Genomic DNA, 21910 nt, shown 5'->3' with positions numbered 1-21910 from the left:
CATCCATCCAAACATCAAATTTCATTAAGATCTGATCAACCGTTCGTAAGTTAAAAATACCTCATTTTTTCTAATTTTTCAGAAATACCCCCCCCCCCCAACTACCCCAAAGAGAGCGGATCCGCTCCGATTATGTCAATCATGTATCTAGGACTTGTGCTTATTTTTCCCACCAAGTTTCATCCCGATCCCTCCACTCTAAGTGTTTTCCAAGATTTTAGGTTTACCAACTCCCCCCCTCCCAATGTGACCAGATCCGGTCGGGATTCAAAATAACAGCTCTGAGACACGATATCCTTCCAAACATCAAATTTCATTAAGATCTGATCAACCGTTCGTAAGTTAAAAATACTTCAATTTTTCTGTTTTTTCCGAATTAACGGGCCCCCGACTCCCCCCCCCCCCACCAGATGGTCAAACCGGGAAAACGACTATTTCTAATTTAATCTAGCCCGGTCCCTGATACGCCTGCCAAAATTCATCGTCCTAGCTTACCTGGAAGTGCCTAAAGTAGCAAAACCGGGACCGACAGACAGACCGACGGGACCGACAATTTGCGATTGCTATATGTCACTTGGTTAATACCAAGTGCCATAAAAAATGAGGATAATTCAAGCCAGTGAAAAAAAGGAAGGATAAATTTGCAGATATTTAGTGTTTGTTTTGCTTTTATTTCGTATTAAATAAAAAAAAAACTAATTTTTTTAGCTGAAAGTAAGGAGCGACATTAAAACTTAAAACGAACAGAAATTACTCCGTATATGAAATGGGTTGTCCCCTCTGCAATTCCTCGCTCTTTACGCTAAAGCTTTTAATTGTTTTAAAAAGCAGAATTGTGGCAAAGAGTCGAACTTTAGCGTAAAGAGCGAGGAATTGCAGAGGGGACAACCCATTTCATATACGGAGTAATTTCTGTTCGTTTTAAGTTTTAATGTCGCTCCTTACTTTCAGCTAAAAAAATTAGTTTTTTTTTTATTTAATTTCTGAACGTTTTTGAATTAATGCAAGTTTGGTTTTGGCTCTCCGCACATAAATTATTAAAATGAAATATGTATATTAATTCTTTTTTTTGGCTAAATGGCTTTCTCTTAGTTTTGATCAGACGATTTTGAGAAATAAGGGGTGGAGAAGGAGGCCTAGTTGCCCTCCAATTTTTCGGTTACTTAAAAAGGCAACTAGAACTTTTAATTTTTAACGAACGTTTTATAAGTAAAAAATATACGTAACTTAAGAATTAACTTACATAACAAACTTTCATAACCTTATATTTTTATTATGTATACGAGGAGGTTTGTACCCTCGTTAATACCTCGCTCTTTACACTAAATCGTAAGTTTTGTCCCAATTCTTTAAGAATGACCCATGAATCAGAAAGGCCGTAAAATAAATAGTTGAAATTACTAAATACTTTAGCATAAAGAGCAAGGTATTTATCTCCTCCTAAATACCTCGCTCTTTATGCTAAAGTATTTTTAAAACCTCTCATATGCGTTATAATCTCTGTTCGTTTTAAGTTTCAATGCTACTTCTTCCTTTCATTTGAAAAACCATTTTCATGTTTATTTTTCATTGTTTTCTTATAGTAATGCAAGAGAATCCTGCGCCCTTTTCATTGAATTTTTCTTCCCCCGTGACAGATTCCTCCAAGGAAAGATCCTCCACCATAGCCCCCTCTCGTTAGCCCCACCCCCAAACAAAATAAAATCCCCCTGAAAACGTCTGTGCACTTCCCAATAACCATTATTAAATGTAAACACTGTTCAAAGTTTGTAACTTGCAGCCCCTCCCCCAGTGATTGTGGGGGAGTAAGTCATCCCCAAAGACATAGTTATTATGGTTTTTGACTATGCTGAACAAAATGGCTATCTCAAAATTTTGATCCGTTGACTTTGGGAAAAAAATGAGCGTGGGAGGGGGCCTAGATGCCCTCCAATTTTTTTGGTCACTTAAAAAGGGCACTAGAACTTTCCATTTCCGTTAGAATGAGCCCTCTTGCGACATTCTAGGATTACTTGGTCGATACGATGACCCCTGGGGAAAAAAAAAAAAAAAAAAACAAAAAAACAAACAAATAAACACGCACCCGTGATTTGTCTTCTGGCAAAAAATACAAAATTCCAGGTTTTTGTAGATAGGAGCTTGAAACTTCTACAGTAGGGTTCTCTGATACGCTGAAACTGATGGTGTCATTTTCGTTAAGATCCTACGACTTTTAGGGGGTGTTTCCCCCTACTTTCCGAAATAAGGCAAATTTTCTCAGGCTCGTAACTTTTGTTGGGTAAGACTAAACTTGATGAAACTTATATATTCAAAATCAGCATTAAAATGCGATTCTTTTGATGTAGCTATTGATATCAAAATTCAATTTTTTAGAGTTTTGGTTACTATTGAGCCGGGTCGCTCCTTACTACAGTTCGTTACCACGAACTGTTTGATTAGGACTGTTATCCGTGTATTTTTTCTTTATTTATTTCTGCGCATTGAAGATATTCCAGTCGACTGAGGACTATCGACAGAAATATGTGTTGATACCTTTTTCACATAACAAAATACACATTTTATTTATTTTTTCTCTGTTTTTTATATTTTTATGGCACTTGGTATTAACCAAGTGACATATAGCAATCGCAAATTCTGTCGGTCTGTCGGTCTGTCTGTCGGTCCCGGTTTTGCTAATTTAGGCACTTCCAGGTCTGAAAAATTAGAAAAAATGAGGTATTTTTAACTTACGAACGGGTGATCGGATCTCAATGAAATTTGATATTTAGAAGGATATCGTGTCTCAGAGCTCTTATTTTAAATCCCGACTGGATCTGGTGACATTGAGGGGGGGGGGAGTTGGCAGAGAAAACCTGAAACTTGGAAAACACTTAGAGTGGAGGGATCGGGATGAAACTTGGTGGGAAAAATAAGCACAAGTCCTAGATACATGATTGACATAACCGGAACGGATCCGCTCTCTTTGGGGTAGTTGGGGGAGGGGTTAATTCTGAAAAATTTGAAAAAATGAGGTATTTTTAACTTACGAACGGGTGATCGGATCTCAATGAAATTTGATATTTAGAAGGATATCGTGTCTCAAAGCTCTTATTTTAAATCCTGACCGGATCTGGTGACATTGGGGAAGTTTGGAGTGGGGGAGCCTAAAATCATGGAAAACTCTTAGATTGGAGGGATCAGGATGAAACTTGGTGGGAAAAATAAGCAGAAGTCTTACATACGTGATTTACATATTTGGAACGGATCCGCTCTATTGGGAGTGGGGGTTAATTCTGAAAAATAAGAAAAATTACGTATTTTTTACTTACGAAGGAGTGATGAGATCTTCATGAAACTTCATATTTAGAAGGATCTCGTAACTCAGATGGCTTATTTTAAATCTCAACCGGATCAAGCGTAATTGGGGGGGGGGCAGTTGGGGGGACCGGAAATCTTAGAAAATACTTAAAGCAGTGAGATCAGGATGAAACTGGATGGGAAGAATAGAAACCTGTCTAAGATACGTGACTGACATAACCGGACCGGATCTGCTCTCTTTGGTGGAATTGGGGGGGGGGGGGTAATTTTGAAAATTGAGGTATTTGTAACTTAAGAAAGGGTGACCAGATCTTAATGAAATTTGATATTTAGAAGGATCTTGTGCTTTAAAGTTCTAATTTTAAATTCCGACGGATCCTTTGACATTGGGGGGAGTTGGAGGGGGAAACCGGAATTCTTGGAAAACGTGAAAATTGGGGTATTTTTATCTTACGAATAGATAATCGGATCTTAATGAAATTTGATTTTTAGAAGGAATTCATGTCTCAGAGCTCTTATTTCAAATCCCGACCAGATCTTTTGACATTGGGGGGAGTTGGAGGGGGAAATCTTGGAAAAACACTTGGAGTGGAGGAATCGGGATGAAGCTTGGTGGATAGAATAAACAAATGTCCTCGATAAGTGATTGACAGAATCGTACTGGATTCGCTCTCTTTGGGAGGAGTTGGGGGAGGGGTTCAGTGATTTGGCGAGTTTGGTGCTTCTGGACGTGCTAGGACGATGAAAATTGGTAGGCGTGTCAGGGAGCTGCCCAATTTGACTTGATAAAGTCGTTTTCCCAGATTAGACCATCTGGGGGGGCTAAAGGGAGAGGAAAAATTAGAAAAATTAGGTATTTATAACTTACGAGTGGGTGATCGGATCTTAATGAATTTTGATATTTAGAAGGACATCGTGACTCAGAGCTCTTATTTTAAATCCTGACCGGCATTAAGACTCTTATTTTCCTTTTTAAATCAATCTATTGATTCATAGAATTTTGGTAGAGCTCATACCATATGATCTCTTGGCTCTTAGCTCTTCTCGCCTCGTCACAAGTGCCATATGAGCTCTTAGCTCTTGTTTATTACTATATTATTCATTATTGTATTATCTTTGTTTTTATTATTATTTTTTCTTCTATATCACTGTATTTATATTTTTCGCTATATTATATAAATAAGATATATTTTTACCCCTTTTTCACTTATTAGAATTATCCTCGTTCTTTCTTCTACACAATTTTGTCTTTTTTATGAATTTTTACCTCACTGTACCCATTATTAGCGTCTGAGAAACACCTATCCATCTTTTTTTTATATATATTTGAATATAAAAGCAGTATTTGACTCCAGTGAATTGCCACCCCAAAAGACGGTTTCATCCATTGAATAAACAATAATGCTAAATGGATAGCACTACATACTAAAAGGCACTAAAATCCAAGCATAAGGCTTTAACCTTGATAACAAAAATTGGAAATCATAACGAATGAACTTCTTAAACAGAAACCTTCATTTAAGTCCTGGTTCCATCGTTCCAGTTGCTGCCAAAAAAATGTTACTAAAAACTGTTGCCAACAACTGTCTATTACTTAAGCCTTAAATTAAGAAAAACGGGGAATTGTAGTTTTTAATTTTCATGTGCAGTTATGCGCAGTTTGCAGATTTCCAAGTTGAGTTTTTTGATAGTAGTCTAGAGGTCACCTAATTTAAAAAAAAAAAAAAAATGTGGTGAAACTTTGCAAAATATAAGCTAATAGCACAAAATCAAGGTTGCCATCTGTAGCCCGAGACCCGAGATACTCTGAGTAAGTGATTCGTTTATTTTCCCCCTTCTTTACAGGCCAAAGAGCCTTCAGGGGTAGTAAAATGTAATATTGTATGCGTGTTTTGTGATGAATAAATCTTATCTTCTTCTAATCTTATCTTAGCCCGAAAGTGCTATTTTACCACCATTACTCTCAATTTTTTGAGCACCAAAAATCGCTGTGTAGCACGCTAATTTGGGCAACTGTAGCATTTTAGAGGCTGATCGTGATGGCAACTCTGCGTACGACACAAAACAGTTTAAGAAAATGTATCTTTCCTTTGAAGGTGTAGTTTTCTATGGTAGTCAACAGATTTCTAATATTTGGGTTTTTTCAAACGAAAAGCCTTGTCAAATTTTAATGAATTAGTTTTACTTATTTATTTTTATGGTCAACATGGCAATTGTGATGAAAATGGGTATACTGTCCATGTTTAAAATCTTCGTAATTTTAATCATCCAAAATAAAAATAAAAAGTCATAGAAAGTCACGGTTTTCAGGTTTGAATATATCTAAAATGTAATTTAGAAAAAAAATGTATTATTTTGATTTCACTGATACTTCAGCGAAAAGTAACAATGAGGCCCTCAAATGCATACAAAATTTTGAACAGCGTGAAACTTTGAAACTTCAAAAAAAGCTTAAAAACACAATACTAAACAGTAAAAGACAACGGTTATTCACAGTTATGTCCTAAATAGAGAGATTTTAAAATTCTTTAAGTCTTTAAGTCTTTCTAAGAATCCTTTAAGTCTCGTGCTAAAAACCAATAAACACGTTTTTTTTATGAAAAAAATATTTCGAATTGTTATGGAGGCCCTAGACGATCAATCATTTTGATCAAAATTTCCGTAAATGGATTGAAGTGGGCTTTAACCAACCTTCAATCGGCCCTTCCGTCTTGACCAAAGCTAATCTAACACACTGCTTTTGATCAAAACGATTGAATCATTCAAACTTCCCATCAATCACCATCAACGCTTGGCTCAAGCACCAAACAGGTTCCTAGACGGTCAATCATGCTCGAGTCAATCGATTGACGGAAGCTTTTGATCAAAATGATTGACCGTCTATGGTCTCCTTTAGAGATTTTCACCAAAAATTGACTATAATAGCTATTTCACATCGCCGCTCCGTAAAGAAAGTTACTCAACTTAAAAATGGCTTATGATTGGTCAACTAAAAATAATTCACCAATTAGAATCAAATTTTCTTTACGGATTTTACTTAACGTAAAAATGTAAAATGGGTTTTAACTGGAGAACTAAAAATAATTCACCAAGCAGAATAAAATTTTCTTTACGGATTATATTTAACAGAAAAATTTTAAATGGCTTATGATTCGTCAACTAAAAATAAATCGCCAATCAGAATAAAATTTTCTTTATGAATTTTACTTAACGTAAAAACGTAAAATGGCTTATGATTGGTCAACTAAAAATAATTCACCAATCAGAATCAAATTTACACTATTACTCACCTGAAGTAAACCAGTGTGATATACCTACTTATCCAATGTAAAAAATTACTTGAATAATTTTGTGTTCATTCGCGGTAATACAATTGTTAGTAAAATTGTTATTAGCTATTTGTTGTTAGGGTGTCATGTCTTTTATATATTGGCCAGCTTAATCAAAAGCAATCTTGACATAAACTCCAAGACATACCCATACCAAGACATACCCATATAAACTTCAAGACATACCCATACAAATTCAGTAGATACCCCCATTTTAATATGATTAAACATGATTATCTAAAAGAAATTCACTTATCTGAAAAGCACGAGTTATTACAGAGCCTCCCTTCCAAATCGGAAACGAAAATTTGTCATTTTACTATTTGAGCTCAATTATAAACTAGAAGAATAAACTTAACATAATTGCTACTAGCAACATAAGATGATTTAACTATTTAATCTCATGGTCTAAATCAGTAATTGCCAAATTTACTTGGTCAAAGGCCCCAATTCAAGAAAATATACTACTCTAGGTCCTTCGAAACCAAGTCTTTTCTAATTTTCATAGCAATTAAACGAAAATTTATAGAAATTATTGTATCTACCTTATTTGTAAAATATAGTAAAGAGAGGTGAAAATTAAAAATATTGATTTTGAAATTATGAAATTACTTATTGAACTTACTGGAATAGCAAGGTAATATAAATATGGTTCAGACCTTCGAAATCATCTTATTGAGAAGAAGTACTACGAAGAATTTATTAAGTTTGCTACCTACTTCAATTGTTACTTTGCTGCTAAAAATTCAGTAAAAAAAAAAAAAAACACAGCAATTTAGTAAGATTAAGTCAAAAGAAACAACTTACCATATTTGTTGCCAGCACAGTAAGATTATAATACTGTTGAATCTCATAGTCCAAGTAACTGGCAACGGTTAAAGTTCCAGCAGTAGGATTAAGAAAAAAATTATCAAATGGATCACCGCTTGTGATTTCGTAGAGTGGAGAAGAGGCGCTCGTAGTTTCTAGCCCAAGAATTACGTATCCTATGGGTGACGATTCTAGGACATCAGCTTCATAAACGTCTTTTGTAAATCTAAAATATTCAAGATGTATACTAGATTTCCTAGTAAATAAAATTACAAAGATAAATAAGTGTAAACGGAAAAAAAACTAAACATCGTATGGCACTGAACAAATTAAGAAGAAGTATTGTTGAGAAAGAAGAAGTTGAGTATTGAAGTGATGGAGACTGGATTTGTTATTATTATTCTTTTGTATATTTTTATTTATCAATTATTATTTTTAATTCAGTTATTTATTTATTTATCTATTTTTATAGACTATATATAGGTTATGGTTTATTTATTTTTGGTTTATTTATAATAGTTTTAATTAAACAATTGAAGTTTAAGTCAATAGTCGAGTTAATAGGTAATTAGTTACGTGGACTTTAGCGCGACCGCAAACCCTCATAGGTTTTTTCCAACGCGAAAGTGTTGTTTAATTTATTTATTTGTTTGCGAATTTGCAAAAATAAACTTTTATGAACTCGTGTGAACTATTCGTGATGAGCAGCAAGTAAAGAGAAACCCTCTTTACTTAAAGATGCGTTTTTATTAGATTTTTCAAATAAAAGGGAAAACACAGAAATATAGCCCATTTCTTTCAATTAATATTTGTGATTTCGGGGCTTTTTTCCCCATTTTCTTGTCATTTTCACAATTTTCCAAACAAAGCATGTAATATAATAAACCGTATTCCTCGAAGAAAATTATAGCCAGTGTTTTCCTAAAACCAAATTATAATTCCCGTATAAATACTAAATATTTCACGGACCCAATATTTCATTGGAAAGTTTGAATTTCCAAAGGACGAAAATTATAACTGGTCAGTCACGCCCGAGATTTCATTTCGGCCTCAGCGTAGGTGATATGATATTTTCTCTAACTTCCATGAAACGACAAACAATACCCCGTAAAGCAATGCTCTAACAAGGAATAGCACAAATTTATACAGAAACATAGGCCTTCTGCTTTTCCGTGCTTTAAGCGTTAGATTCCGCTTAAATTCAATTTGTCTCCAGGTTAAGCAATTTGTCCTATCCTTTAGAAAGAGAATCAGAGGGGACAGACAATCTGGAAAAAAACACTAAGAGACAATTCAGTGAAAAACAGATTTATGAACACTAAAAGTCCTGAAAATTGAAAGGACAAAAAAAAATAACAGTGAGTTAAGTATTCGTGGAAATTCATGGCTTACAGATCGCTGGCCTTGAAATGAATACAAATTTCTTCTAAATTAAAAAAAAAGGTACGTATCCGGTAGCTATATTTTAATAAATATTTAGTTTGTATTTTGGTTATATATATATATATATATATATATATATATATATATATATTGGAAGAGAGCAACAAGGGTGTATAAAAGGGAGTATTACAGTATAGGGTAATAGAAGAGTAAAAGCAAAGGACTGACTCACATTGCTTATCATATATATAAACGGAGTTTGTCTCCTTATTACCCTCCAAGCCTGGATTCAGATCAAATGAAGCAATCTTGTATGTTATTTCTGAGAAACATCTTTATTACACATTCAAAGAGACTAATTTAAGCCTTGTCCGAATTTAATCTCTAATTTTTCTACATCCCTGTTTATTATTTATATTTATTTTATATTTTATTTTTGATGCGTGTAACTGAACTACAAGCAACTGACACCTTGTAACTGAACCACCGTGCTATTGAACCCCTGTATAACCGAGCCCCCGTGCAACTGAACCCTCGTGTAACTGAACCACCGGGGAACTGAACCCCATTTAACTAAACCCTTTTGCAACTAATCCCCCGTCCAACTGAACTCGCGTGTAACTGAATCATCATGCAACTGAATCACCGTGCAACTGAACTACCGTGCAACTGAACCAACTTGCAACTGAATCACCGTGTAACTGAATCACCGTGCAACTGAATCACCGTGCAACTGAACTACCGTGCAACTGGACTAACTTGCAACTGAGCCATTGTGAAACTGAACCACTGTGCAACTAACATAATAAATTATAGCACAGTAATAATGTAAATAATAAAAAATAACATAATAAATGCGATAAATTTTCTATCTGTTTGAGACAGTTCTTTCGCTGCTAAGAATAGACGAAACTTTGCATTCTTTTCCATATAGGAATGGACCTAATACTCCTTCTGAACCCCAAGAAATCTGCACTCCTCATAGTAATCAATTAGGTCTTCATCGTCAGAAACCACACTGCACTGCTCGATTAGACAAACACAGCTGATCCACAACCACTCGAGTCCATGGGTGGAAACACGTTTCATTTTTGTTGTAAACTGGTCGTAAACCAGCTGCAGATAAGACTAGTTTCCAACCATTGTTTTCAAACAGTTGCCCCACGGGCACTGGGCTTAACTGAACCGTCGTGCAACTGAACCACTGAACTCAGTGTTTCAGTATTCTAAAAATTATGAGGCAATATCATTGGGTAAAACACGAGTTAGAATTTTTACATGTTCAATCCTGTTGGAAATGTTTGTTTCTTAAAGTCATGGCAAAAACGCCTGTCAAGATCATTCATAAAAAGGCTTGTTTTATTATTGCAAAATCAAGAAGATCTGATGTCACAAACCGTTAAAGCTGATTTGTTTCTCTTTTTTCAGATGAATCGGACCTTTCTGGACGTTAAATAATAAACTGAAATAGTTCACCTTTTTCAATCTAGATAACGAATTTTGGTCAGATGTCTTTGAGGAGATTGTAAATAAAAAGGATATGGAAGGGGGACTGGCTGCACTCCAGCATTTTTTTTTACATTTCTTCAACATGTCCTGAAAGTTTAAACTTCATACCCTCAGGTTTATACCCTCAACTGTTCTCGACAAATTGCAAATACGTTGTATTGTAAAACTGGATAAACAAAGTACCTTTTGATTTAGTTGAAGATGTTCCTAAACATTTTCCGAACGATGTCATGGCTGATACCATCAGCCATAGTAGATACTGCTGGTATTTCCTTTTCACAACCAATAAAGAAAAAATCATTTTTTGATTGTCTTTGGCATTGTTCTTAAAATTTCCCTAAGGCTCCAATGCTCCAATGCTTTTTTTTTATTTATAGGATCAAACATGCCAACTTTTCTTGATAGAAAAAACAACTTGTAGGTTAACAATAGGCAACTTGGATAACTTACTGCCCTTGCACCAGGAGCTGCTGATGGTATTGTTAACCCCAGAGGCATGGTTATTTGACCTTTAGACTATTTGGAAAAACAAATTTGTTTTATACTTTGATCGGATGCATTTGGGGGGTGGCTAAATGGTGGTTAAGAGAGAGAGGCTGATTGTCCTCTGATTACCTACGATTCTTAAAAATTGAACCTGAAATTTCAATTTCTAGTGGAATGAGCCTTCTCCAAAGTTTCTACGACCATACCTTCTATAAAATCCTTAAACTTTAAAAATGGGTAACTTGCAATAACCTACGGCCCTTGCCCTGAGTACGATGGGAGTTTTTGTTAATCACGTTTATTAATCACATTTTATTATTCGACTGGAAATTGAGATTTTAGTGTCTCTTTGAAAAGTCAAAGTGATTGGAGGGCAACAGGCCGCCCCCCGGGAAAAACATCCATGGAAAATACCTCCAGGAAATACCAACTCGCAGAAACCCCCCCCCTGAAAAATACCTTCTCATGAAAAATCTCCTCCTGAAAAACACCCTTGTGATTGGTTGGTATCCAATCACTTTCGGCTTATAAAAAAAGCTAGAACTACCAGGGGATTGTAAAACAATTTCAACCACCGTCCTCCCCTCGTCTCTCCCTTAGAGCTAATTTTGTATTTATCCGAAGACTCAGTGAAATCTGAGACGAGGTAGCTCCCTCTCTCCCTAGCTATAAAAGAATCAGAGAACCCATCGCAGAAAGTAAGTACCTTTTAAAGTTTTTAATCTGTCCATAGCTTACAAATAGTGTTTGATATTGGGAAACACATGGATATTTTTTTCAGTTGGAGTTTTTTGAAGGGGGGGGGGTGTTTCTGGAGGTATTTTCCATGAGAAGAACATTTTTGAACGGAGGTGGGCGAGACATACACATAATTCCTCTTTTCCACTTTCCTTAGCACTTTTCAACTAAACTAACAAATAATAGAACTCAAACAAAATATTCAAATTTGGAAAACCATATTTTCTGCGAGAGGGCATTTTCCAGGGGAGGGTTTTTCCATAAGAGAGAGAGATGGGGTGGGCGGTGGGTAAATGCCTAGATCCGTAGAAAGTGACAGGGCGCAGGGAACCCCCAATAACAGACATAAAAAAGAGAAATAAATCTGACTTTAAGAACTTGTGATATCCGATTTTCTTTGTTTTTGTGACAATAGAACAGATCTTTTTTATTAATCATCTTCACAGTCATTTACATTATGACTTTAAAAAGTAAGCTATACGGTGGTTCAGCTGCACGATGGTTCAGTTGCACCGGGGTTCGGCTGCACGTGGGTCACGTTACACAGGGGTTTATTTGAATAGGGCTGAGTTGCACGGGAGTTGAGTGACACGAGGGCTCAGTTAAATGGGGTTTAGTTGCACAAGAGTTCAGTTAAACGGAGGTTGAGTTGCACGGTGGTTCAGTTGCACAAAGTTCCAGTTGCACGGTGGTTCAGCTGCACGGTGATTCAATTACACGGTGGTTTAGTTGCAGCAGTTCAGTTGCTTTGGGCTCACTTACGCGGTGGTTCAGTTGCAATGGAACCTTTATTTTTATACTTTAATGGCACTTGTTTATCATTGTTCTGTAAAACTTTTCTTTTGAGTATCTGCAAGTAGCTTTTTCTAGGTAATTAAAAAGAATGTTAAATTAACTTAGTTCCCTTCAGTTTTCTTCAGGCGAAACAGAGAGAAACACCTCAATCATTTGATTTCATACTATCTTTACTTCTAAAAGTTTTCGTAAGGTTGTGCGGATTTGGTAACTTCAACAAACACAGTAGAAAATAGGAGGATCCTTCTTTATACCCTGGAAATCACCTGTAAGTGTATCTTCAACCTCATAAGAGGCTACCCAGACAGTGACCCCTTGATCTCGGAAAAAAAGGTTGGTATCGATCTCTTTTATCCTCTTTTAGTATTTCCAAGAATTCAGACAATTATAAGCATCTCTATGTCACTAAACACATTTGAAATTTACATTCGTAATTTATTTCTCCCCCCTCCTACCAACCACTTCGGGTTACCCCTCCATGTTGTTTAAGTCCATTCCGAAGTTCGCTGAATTACAACGTAATGTTCAAATAACTTTGCTCTGCTACAGGAACACCAATTTAGGAAGTTTATGGGAGGGGGGGTAAGGATTTCTCTACAGTTTTGTTTAGGAAGATACAAAAATGGTATTTTCCAAACCAAACGGGAATATTTCAATTTTCCTCCAATGAAAATACAAGAAAAAAACGTTTAACGGTTCTTCAAAGTTTAAAGGTTCAATTACCCCCCCCCCCCTGACTCACCATTCTCTTCTCCACTCTCCACTAACTTCTTAAATCGGAAGGATGTCAAATAAATAATCATTTTCCTCTCGTTTATGTATATATAAAATTACATCTCTAGTCTACGTAGTAAGAATTTTATCTTGACCTTTTCTAGAGTTGCTAGGTAACAATGAACTCAAAACTAAAAAATGCATGTCTAATAGTTAAATGAAATCCTAGCTTATAGATTAAAGATATGCACTTCAAGACACAAATAAGCAAAGCTCAACATCCAAGAGAAAAAAAGATTGATCACATATAAGTCAGTCTCTTAAGATATAATCTTAATCAATTCAATAGCAATACGGCTCGGTCTTAAGAAGGAGCAACTTGCATCATATAAATAATTGTCAAATTATAGTGGCTGATGGATGATATATGAGAAACAGCTAGATTTTTTAGGTAGCTAGGGGCTCTTGTTACCCTGTCCCTTCAACATTTGAGGGCTCGCTGTCTCTCAGAAATGCTGTACACCAGGTGGTACGTGCCAAGCGTGGTAGAACTGTGCCAAGAGTTTTGAGGCGTGTACCAAGCTATTTTGTGGACAATACAAGCATGGCGGAACTATGCCGCACACCTAGTATTTCGAGATCATCAAGTGACTGGAATTAGGTGCCCCTTGTCAACATCTTATTATTGTACTATAATAAATATGTACTCTTTTCCAGTTGCTTTAATTGAGCGGGAACCGGGGTAGGGGATATTACCCCGTAAAGATTTTTTGACCCATTTGCATTTTGAAAATACCATTTTTTGGGTATTTTCAGTGAAAAATAGCTTTTGTAAGCTTTCCTTGAAGAAACTGGAAAAAACAGCAAAAATCACCTCTCCTAGATTTAAAAAATATATCTTTGCCCCCGCCCCCTAATTTTCGTGAATTGACACTACATCTCTTATCCATCATTTTCATATAGGCTAATTCGCCTGTTTTCTGCTTTTCTATTTAAAGTTATTCAAGAAAAAAGTAAACTTGCAAGTTGGTAGACTGCAAAAAATATTTATACATCAACGACAGTGATACTTCAAACCAATGGCGTTATTTCAAGAAAATTTAGAGGAGGGTAATAATTGTTTATAAGAATCTAGGGGGGGGGCATATTTGTGTCTTTTCCCCATTTTCTCAATGAAAGCACCAAAAGAGACATTTTTGAAGAAAATGCCCCCCCTCCAAAAAAACTTAAATCTAGGGGCATGAAAAATCTACTGAGAACATTCCCTCCTCTTCCCCCCCCCCACATAAATTGGCACCACAGATATAACCCATATATATATATATAAAAAAAAATAAGGATAAACTGATATTACTACCAGCTCAAAGACTTATTTTACCCCCTCGAACTAGGGGGGGGTTGAATCCTAGATTCCCAAGCATAAGCTAAACACGAGACACGGCAAACGAGGTCAAGAATAAAGAGGGGGGCTTGAAGTCGTACCTAGATTCGAGTAAAAAGGGTATAGTCACAAGTAAGTTTTATGGATTAGAAATCCTCTCAGTCAGTCCCTTCGTTAAGAGGGATGAGGGGACATACTTGGCAATTCTAATGCTTTGTCTAGTTTGAAATTCTCAAAATAACTTATCGAACATACCACACTTTATATCGCTTCAAATCTGCATAATATCAATGTCTTCAAATTTTATCTTAAAATCTTCAATGTGGTAGTATACCTTAATATGCTGTGCAGCAAAACAGTATGAGCAACTTTAAAGACCGCTAGTGTCAACAAAAACAATCCCCAATGCCTTCTAGCGTTTGCCATTTTTAGTGTAGTAATAAGGCAAAATTTGTGTAATTAGCGTAATTGGTTAAATCAGTCTAGCAATAAGTGTCTGATCTCAGTTTCTGAAGAAAAACACAATAATAAAACTTTAAAATTCCAATTATTGCCAAATATAGTGAGGGTAATTTTCCTGTCAACACTGGTCCAGTTTGCACTCTTGTGGAACCTATCCGTTTTATTTGTCTTGCGCCGCTCCAAAATATCAGTTCCTTTTGCGAAATTAAATATAAAAAAGACTTTTTTTTAAATGAAAGTAAGGAGCAACATTAAAACTTAAAACGAACAGAAATTACTCCGTATATGAAAGGGGCTTATGCTCCTCAACGCCTCGCTCTTCACGCTAAAGTTTGACTCTTTCTCTCAACTCCACTTTTTTTAAAACAGTAAAAAACTTTAGCGTAAAGAGCGGGGTGTTGAGGAGGAAAAGACCCTTTCATATACGGATTAAAATTCTGTTCGTTATAAGTTTTAATGTTGTTCCTTACTTTCATTTGAAAGAACTTGTTTTTTTTTAATTTAATTTCTGAACGTTTTTGAATTAATGCATGTTTTGATCTTGGCTCTCCGCACATAAATAATTAAAATGAAATTTGCATATTAATTAATTGCGATTAATCGGAAGATTTTGAGAAAAAAAGAGCGAGGGAGGAAGCCTATTTGCCCTCCAATTTTTCGACTACTTAAGAAGGCAACTAGAACATTTAATTTTTTACGAACGTTTTCGTTAGTAAAAAAATATACGTAACTTACGAATTAACTTATGCAACGAATTTCTATATTCGTATGTTTTTATTGCGTATATGAGGGGGCTCTACCCTCGTCAATACCTCGCTCTTTAGTGAGAGTTTTATGGAAGTTTTATGGATTAGAAATCCTCTCAGTCAGTTCCTTCGTTAAGAGGGATGAGGGGACATACTTGGCAATTCTAATGCTTTGTCTAGTTTGAAATTCTCAAAATAACTTATCGAACATACCACACTTTATATCGCTTCAAATCTGCATAATATCAATGTCTTCAAATTTTATCTTAAAATCTTCAATGTGGTAGTATACCTTAATATGCTGTGCAGCAAAACAGTATGAGCAACTTTAAAGACCGCTAGTGTCAACAAAAACAATCCCCAATGCCATCTAGCGTTTGCCATTTTTAGTGTAGTAATAAGGCAAAATTTGTGTAATTAGCGTAATTGGTTAAATCAGTCTAGCAATAAGTGTCTGATCTCAGTTTCTGAAGAAAAACACAATAATAAAACTTTAAAATTCCAATTATTGCCAAATATAGTGAGGGTAATTTTCCTGTCAACACTGGTCCAGTTTGCACTCTTGTGGAAACTATCCGTTTTATTTGTCTTGCGCCGCTCCAAAATATCAGTTCCTTTTGCGAAATTAAATATAAAAAAGACTTTTTTTTAAATGAAAGTAAGGAGCAACATTAAAACTTAAAACGAACAGAAATTACTCCGTATATGAAAGGGGCTTATCCTCCTCAACGCCCCGCTCTTCACGCTAAAGTTTGACTCTTTCTCTCAACTCCACTTTTTAAAACAGTAAAAAACTTTAGCGTAAAGAGCGGGGTGTTGAGGAGGAAAAGACCCTTTCATATACGGATTAAAATTCTGTTCGTTATAAGTTTTAATGTTGTTCCTTACTTTCATTTGAAAGAACTTGTTTTTTTCTATTTAATTTCTGGACGTTTTTGAATTAATGCATGTTTTGATCTTGGCTCTCCGCACATAAATAATTAAAATGAAATTTGCATATTAATTAATTGCGATTAATCGGAAGATTTTGAGAAAAAAGAGCGAGGGAGGAAGCCTATTTGCCCTCCAATTTTTCGACTACTTAAGAAGGCAACTAGAACATTTAATTTTTTACGAACGTTTTCGTTGGTAAAAAATATACGTAACTTACGAATTAACTTATGCAACGAATTTCTATATTCGAATGTTTTTATTGCGTATATGAGGGGGCTCTACCCTCGTCAATACCTCGCTCTTTACACTACAGCTTAAATTTTGTCCAATCCCTTAAGAATGACCTCTGAATCTTAGGCCGTAGAATAAATAGTTGAAATTACTAAAAATACTTTAACGTAAAGATTGAGGTATAACGAGGAGGTAAACCCCTCATATGCGTAATAATTTTTGTTCGTTTTAAGTTTTAATGCTCCTCCTTACTTTCAGTAGAAAAAAATTTCATATTTATTTCTTCATTGTTTTTTCAAATAATGCTAGAAAATCCTGCGCCCCCTTCATTGAAATTTTCTTCCCCCATGAGATATCTTCATTGAAAAATCTTCCCACGTAACCCCCCTCTCCTCAACTCTCCCCCCTAAACCAAAAAAAATCCCCCTGAAAACGTCTGTACACTTCCCAGTAACCATTACTATATGTAAACACAGGTCAAAGTTTGTAACTTGCAGCCCCTCCCACGGGGACTGCGGGGGAGTAAGTCGTCCCTAAAGACATAGTTATTAGGTTTTCGACTATGGTGGATAAAATGGTTATCAGAATTTTGATCTGGTGACTTTTGCGAAAAAATGAGCGTGGGAGGGGGCCTAGGTGCCCTCCAATTTTTTTGGTCACTTAAAAAGGACACTAGAACTTTTAATTTCCGTTAGAATGAGCCCTCTCGCGACATTCTAGGACCACTCAGTCGATACGATCACCCCTGGGAAAAAAAAAAAAAAAAAAAAAAAAAAAACACGCATCCGTGATCTGTCTTCTGGCACAAAATGCGAAATTCTGCATTTTTGCAGATAGGAGCTTGAAACTTCTACAATAAGGTTCTCTGATACGCTGAATCTGATGGTGTGATCGTTAAGATTTTATGACTTTTAGGAGGTGTTTCCCCCTATTTTCTAAAATGAGGCAAATGTTTCAGGCTCGTAACTTTTGATGGGTATAACTGATCTTGATGAAACTTAAATATTTAACTGTTTGACATATTAACGAACTGTTTGAAACTACATTGTTTAGTTTGATTATTTTCTTGGTAGAAGCAGAATTTTTTTTTTTCCAGAATAAGAGACGATACCATAACCTCTGAGTAGTTGAGGGTTTCCACTAGCCTGTAAAACTCATTCACAAATATGTTTTACTAATATCGAGAATTACCTAGCGCCAATTTGAGCCACTTAGAAATGTTCAGTAAATCAAAAATCAGCTCAGTATTATTAAAATCTGATTGTGAATGGGGCTTAAACATGCTGTTAAATTGGTGGTAAATTCCTAGATAAAGGGGTTTTGGTTATCTTCGAAAACAGTTGCGTTAAGCAAATAAAGTTATGGAATGTTTCCAGAGCCTAGAAAATGGCCCGGAAAGGTCTTTTGAAGTACCTACTTCCACCTTTTTCTATCCAAAAGGCACGGACCTTTCATGAACTTGTGCACACTGTTTTTTAAAGTTTAAACTTCGAGAAATATATCTACAGCGCACACAAGACAAAAAAAAAGTATTCTAAGACGGCATAGAATTGCTATAAGCTGCTTTATAAGGTTTTAAAAGACTTTGAAAAATGTGTCTTAAAATTTAAAAAAAGAATCAAAATATGGCTTCAAATCAACTTAATCATTGGAACTGTGTTTTCAAAGTCATGATAGATTTAGACCTGTCTTTTGTGCAATTTTCTAAGCCTCAGAAATAGGGAAGGAGTAGAGATAAGAGCTTGAAAATACCTCTCCAGGCTAGTCGTACCCCGTGGGGAATGTATCCGGTTTGAAGCCCCCCAAAAAAGCCCGACTCGTACAAAATTAACAAAAATATGTGTAAACGAATCTTTATTTCTTTTTGTAAAGCTTTTCTTTGTACCCCTCCCCCCGAGCAAAAATAAGCCCCCGGCCCAAACTAAATCCGGGATACAGCCCTGTCTCCAGGACATGACTAAGTCTCTCATTCCATTCCAGAAAGTTTCATTCTCATAATTCAAATGTTTTTCAAGATAGTCAAAATACCCTTATCTAATGTTTTACCAAATTAATGCTAGAAAAAAAGAAGGCAGACATGGATTCAACCCACCACCCCCAATGGCGATGCCTAGTACCACATACAACTTGGAATAGATAGTACCCAACCCCTTAGTACGAACAAAAGTACAAAAAGTAAATAAAGATTTTCCAGTTCTACTCAATTAAATAGTACCATATAAAATTCTTTTTATTCGCGAAATACCTACGAAAAAACGATGTGTCAGTTCAACTATACTAAGGGGTTACTCATTCTGCTGTTTCGCGAATACCGAAGGCATGGAGGCAGGACCAGTGGCCCAAATTTAAAAATGAAGGCTGACACGGAGGCCAAAGACGAAAAGCTAGAGGAACTGTTGAACAATTGCAGGGACCTATAACAGGGACCTATAATTTCAGGGAACTATAATAGGAAGAGACACCTACGACAGAGAGTGTACAGCCCCTTGATTGAAACTTATCTAAAGAATGTTTCAGCTATAGAAAAAAAGTCACGCTTTATTCAATCTCGAAATATGTTACACACTTTTTTTCAATCATTTCGTGAGATATGTCGTTTGAAAAGCCTAAGGTCAAACATAATATTTAATACAGGAAAATCAATCATTCTGAATAAGATCGATATAAAAATCATATCAATCTATATATAGTTATGGTAATCATCAATCAGGTATTGAAATCCTGAGTCCATTTAGGCATTCATCGAACAATATTCTAACATCAGCAACCTTTCTCCCAAATGGTTACAGCATACATGGGCATCCAACATTGCAAAATTGTTAAATTATGCATATTTTCTTTGAAGCTTTTATCGTGTCAGTTAAGCACAAAAATAAGAGAAAGCAAAAGAAGGCACAAATGGAAATTTCAAAGAAACTATTTTTTTTCAGTAGACTTAGTATTTTGAGTTTTTTTATGTTACGATAAAGGCCCGTTCACAGTGAGATTTTCCTCATTTTAGCTATTACCAAAATTTATCAAAAAATTTTCTGATTGGCTGCAAAACTCTACGGAAACTTCTGATCGACTCAACTTAACATTAACTAAATCTCAGTATAAGTAAAATCTAATTATAAAAGGCATTAAAGGAAAAGCACAACATTCGAAGCACATATCGTCTTCAGTAAAGGGAAAATAACATTCAAGCCTTTAAGGGGTTAGAATAGTGACATTCCTACTCTTATTCGTGGTTCGTTTATTTATTTATTTCTGTTCATTTATATATAATCATTCATTTTAATTTTTGTTCGTTTTTTATTTCATTTATTCAGTCACAGTAACTTGGCTTGTTTTGAGTCGGAAATGCTAACAATCAGAGCCGTTCAATGGAAAAGGGGACCGGTCAAGTTGTCCCATGGATGGAGGGGCATCGTGGCTGGGGGGTTGCCCACTTTGATTCGACTTTTTTTTGCTTATATTTGAGCAGACATGGGGCACTTTAACTAGTTTTTCCCTGAGTGCCACCAACCTAGGAAAGGCATACTTACGGCATATGTTAGACAAACATGGAAAATCAATCTTTGAAAAACGATCTTTTGTAAAAAACAAAAATCTTTGCTAAAAGTGCTAAAATTTGCATATTTTTTTTCAAACTTCTAACTTGGCAGATAAGCAAGAGCGAACGAAAAAAGAGCGACTGATATATAAGGTCGCATTTTCAGTTATACAGAAAAGGCACTTTGAAAATAACAGAAATAATCAACAAAATTAAACTCCTTTTCAAGTATTCTGGATTCCCTTTACCTCGGTATACATTTTTTTTTGCTGATTTTAACTACATGACTGAAATGGGTCCAGTTTCAGCACCTTAATATCCAGCTTTTATACTTTACACAAAATTTTCAAGTCAATTTGCTAAGTTTATAAAGAAAATTTCAATTAATTTAACAGAGAAAGAAATTATTCCTAATAAACATTCCATTAATGAGTTGAATATTTGATAAAATATTTCCTATATTTCAAAATCAATCATCAATACTTTTTAAATAAAAAAGATCAATTATAATAAAAATTAATGTTAATCTTGAATAAAAATAATAGCCTACTGATTAGTTGGTGAATCTAAAAATCCTATTAAATCTATTGCAAACTTATTGAAATTTACAGAAGAAAATATCGGATCGTGATGACCACCCAGTAATTGTTATATGACACCAAGCTCCCCATATATTTTTTTGGTTAATCTCAATTATTCAGTACTATCAAAATGATGACAAAAAATTTCCGTTATATAAACAGAAAAGCTTGTTGGTTGCGTCACCGGTGAAGTAACTAACCTGGGAGGCGCATTATCTGCCAAAACGACATTCACGTGCAACGTACAAATGGAAGAAAGAGGCGGTCTGCCACCATCAACGGCACGTATTTGGAGAGAGTAGCCACGATGAAGGGAGGCGTCCAGCGATTTTTCGAGAAAAACTTGACCAGTGTCTGCATTTATACCAAACATGTCTTCAGATCCACCAGAGACTATAAAAGTAGAAAGTAGGGAAAGAAGAAAATAGAAAAACACCAGAAGAAAGTTGGATATACTTATCAAAGAAGTAAAAAGAAATTTAGACTAAACTATCATAGATTAACTTAAGTTATTATCATTTGATAGACGGTTGAAACCCTGGCATAAGAATTTTTCCTCTTTTGAATTTTTGAAGATTTCCACTAAAGTAAAAAATCGCTGGTACAATTCCTTCTTGTTTGGCTTTTCACTTTAACATGATTCATTTCCAAATTTACCTTCTTCTGTCTTTCTTTGTCATCATACCCTCATATAAGGAGGGGCAGGGAAATTGGGTCATACGAGGAGAATTGGATGATTTTTAAGCCTGCATGCAATAATTTGTCTATTTTGAGCTGTGAAATGGGAAGGGTTCGAACAAAGCCATGTTCAAGACTTTTATTCGTGGTGGGGGGGGGGCTTCAGCAGCGTTGACAAGAAAACTTAAAAAGCACATCAAACATTTGCTTATATGCGTCTTCATTATTTTTTTAGAAGTCGGGCAAAAAATTTGGGAGGTTAAATCCAGTACCTTCCCCCTGAATACCGACTTGGGTTCAAC

At 35.4% G+C, this 21910-nt stretch overlaps 1 protein-coding gene across 14 annotated transcripts in view; it reads right to left on the bottom strand.

Annotated features, from left to right (window-relative positions):
• Positions 1 to 21910, bottom strand: part of LOC136036050 (fat-like cadherin-related tumor suppressor homolog) — a 401362-nt gene that overhangs the window by 188265 nt on the left and 191187 nt on the right. For all 14 annotated transcript variants that reach the window (XR_010619615.1, XM_065717994.1, XM_065717993.1 and 11 more), the window contains 2 exons: positions 21131 to 21323; positions 7434 to 7662 (listed from right to left, as the gene is read on the bottom strand). Coding sequence is in view for 13 of the 14 variants with exons in the window: in XM_065717994.1 (XP_065574066.1) it covers positions 7434 to 7662; positions 21131 to 21323 (422 nt within the window). In the remaining variant the exon portion in view is untranslated. The remainder of the gene's footprint in view (positions 1 to 7433; positions 7663 to 21130; positions 21324 to 21910) is intronic.

The sequence above is a fragment of the Artemia franciscana genome, chromosome 15, assembly GCF_032884065.1.
Source record: "Artemia franciscana chromosome 15, ASM3288406v1, whole genome shotgun sequence".
NCBI classification, from domain to species: Eukaryota; Metazoa; Arthropoda; class Branchiopoda; order Anostraca; family Artemiidae; genus Artemia; species Artemia franciscana.
The sequence above is the reverse complement of the archived record's forward strand: the minus strand, read 5'-3'. Positions and strand labels throughout refer to the sequence as shown.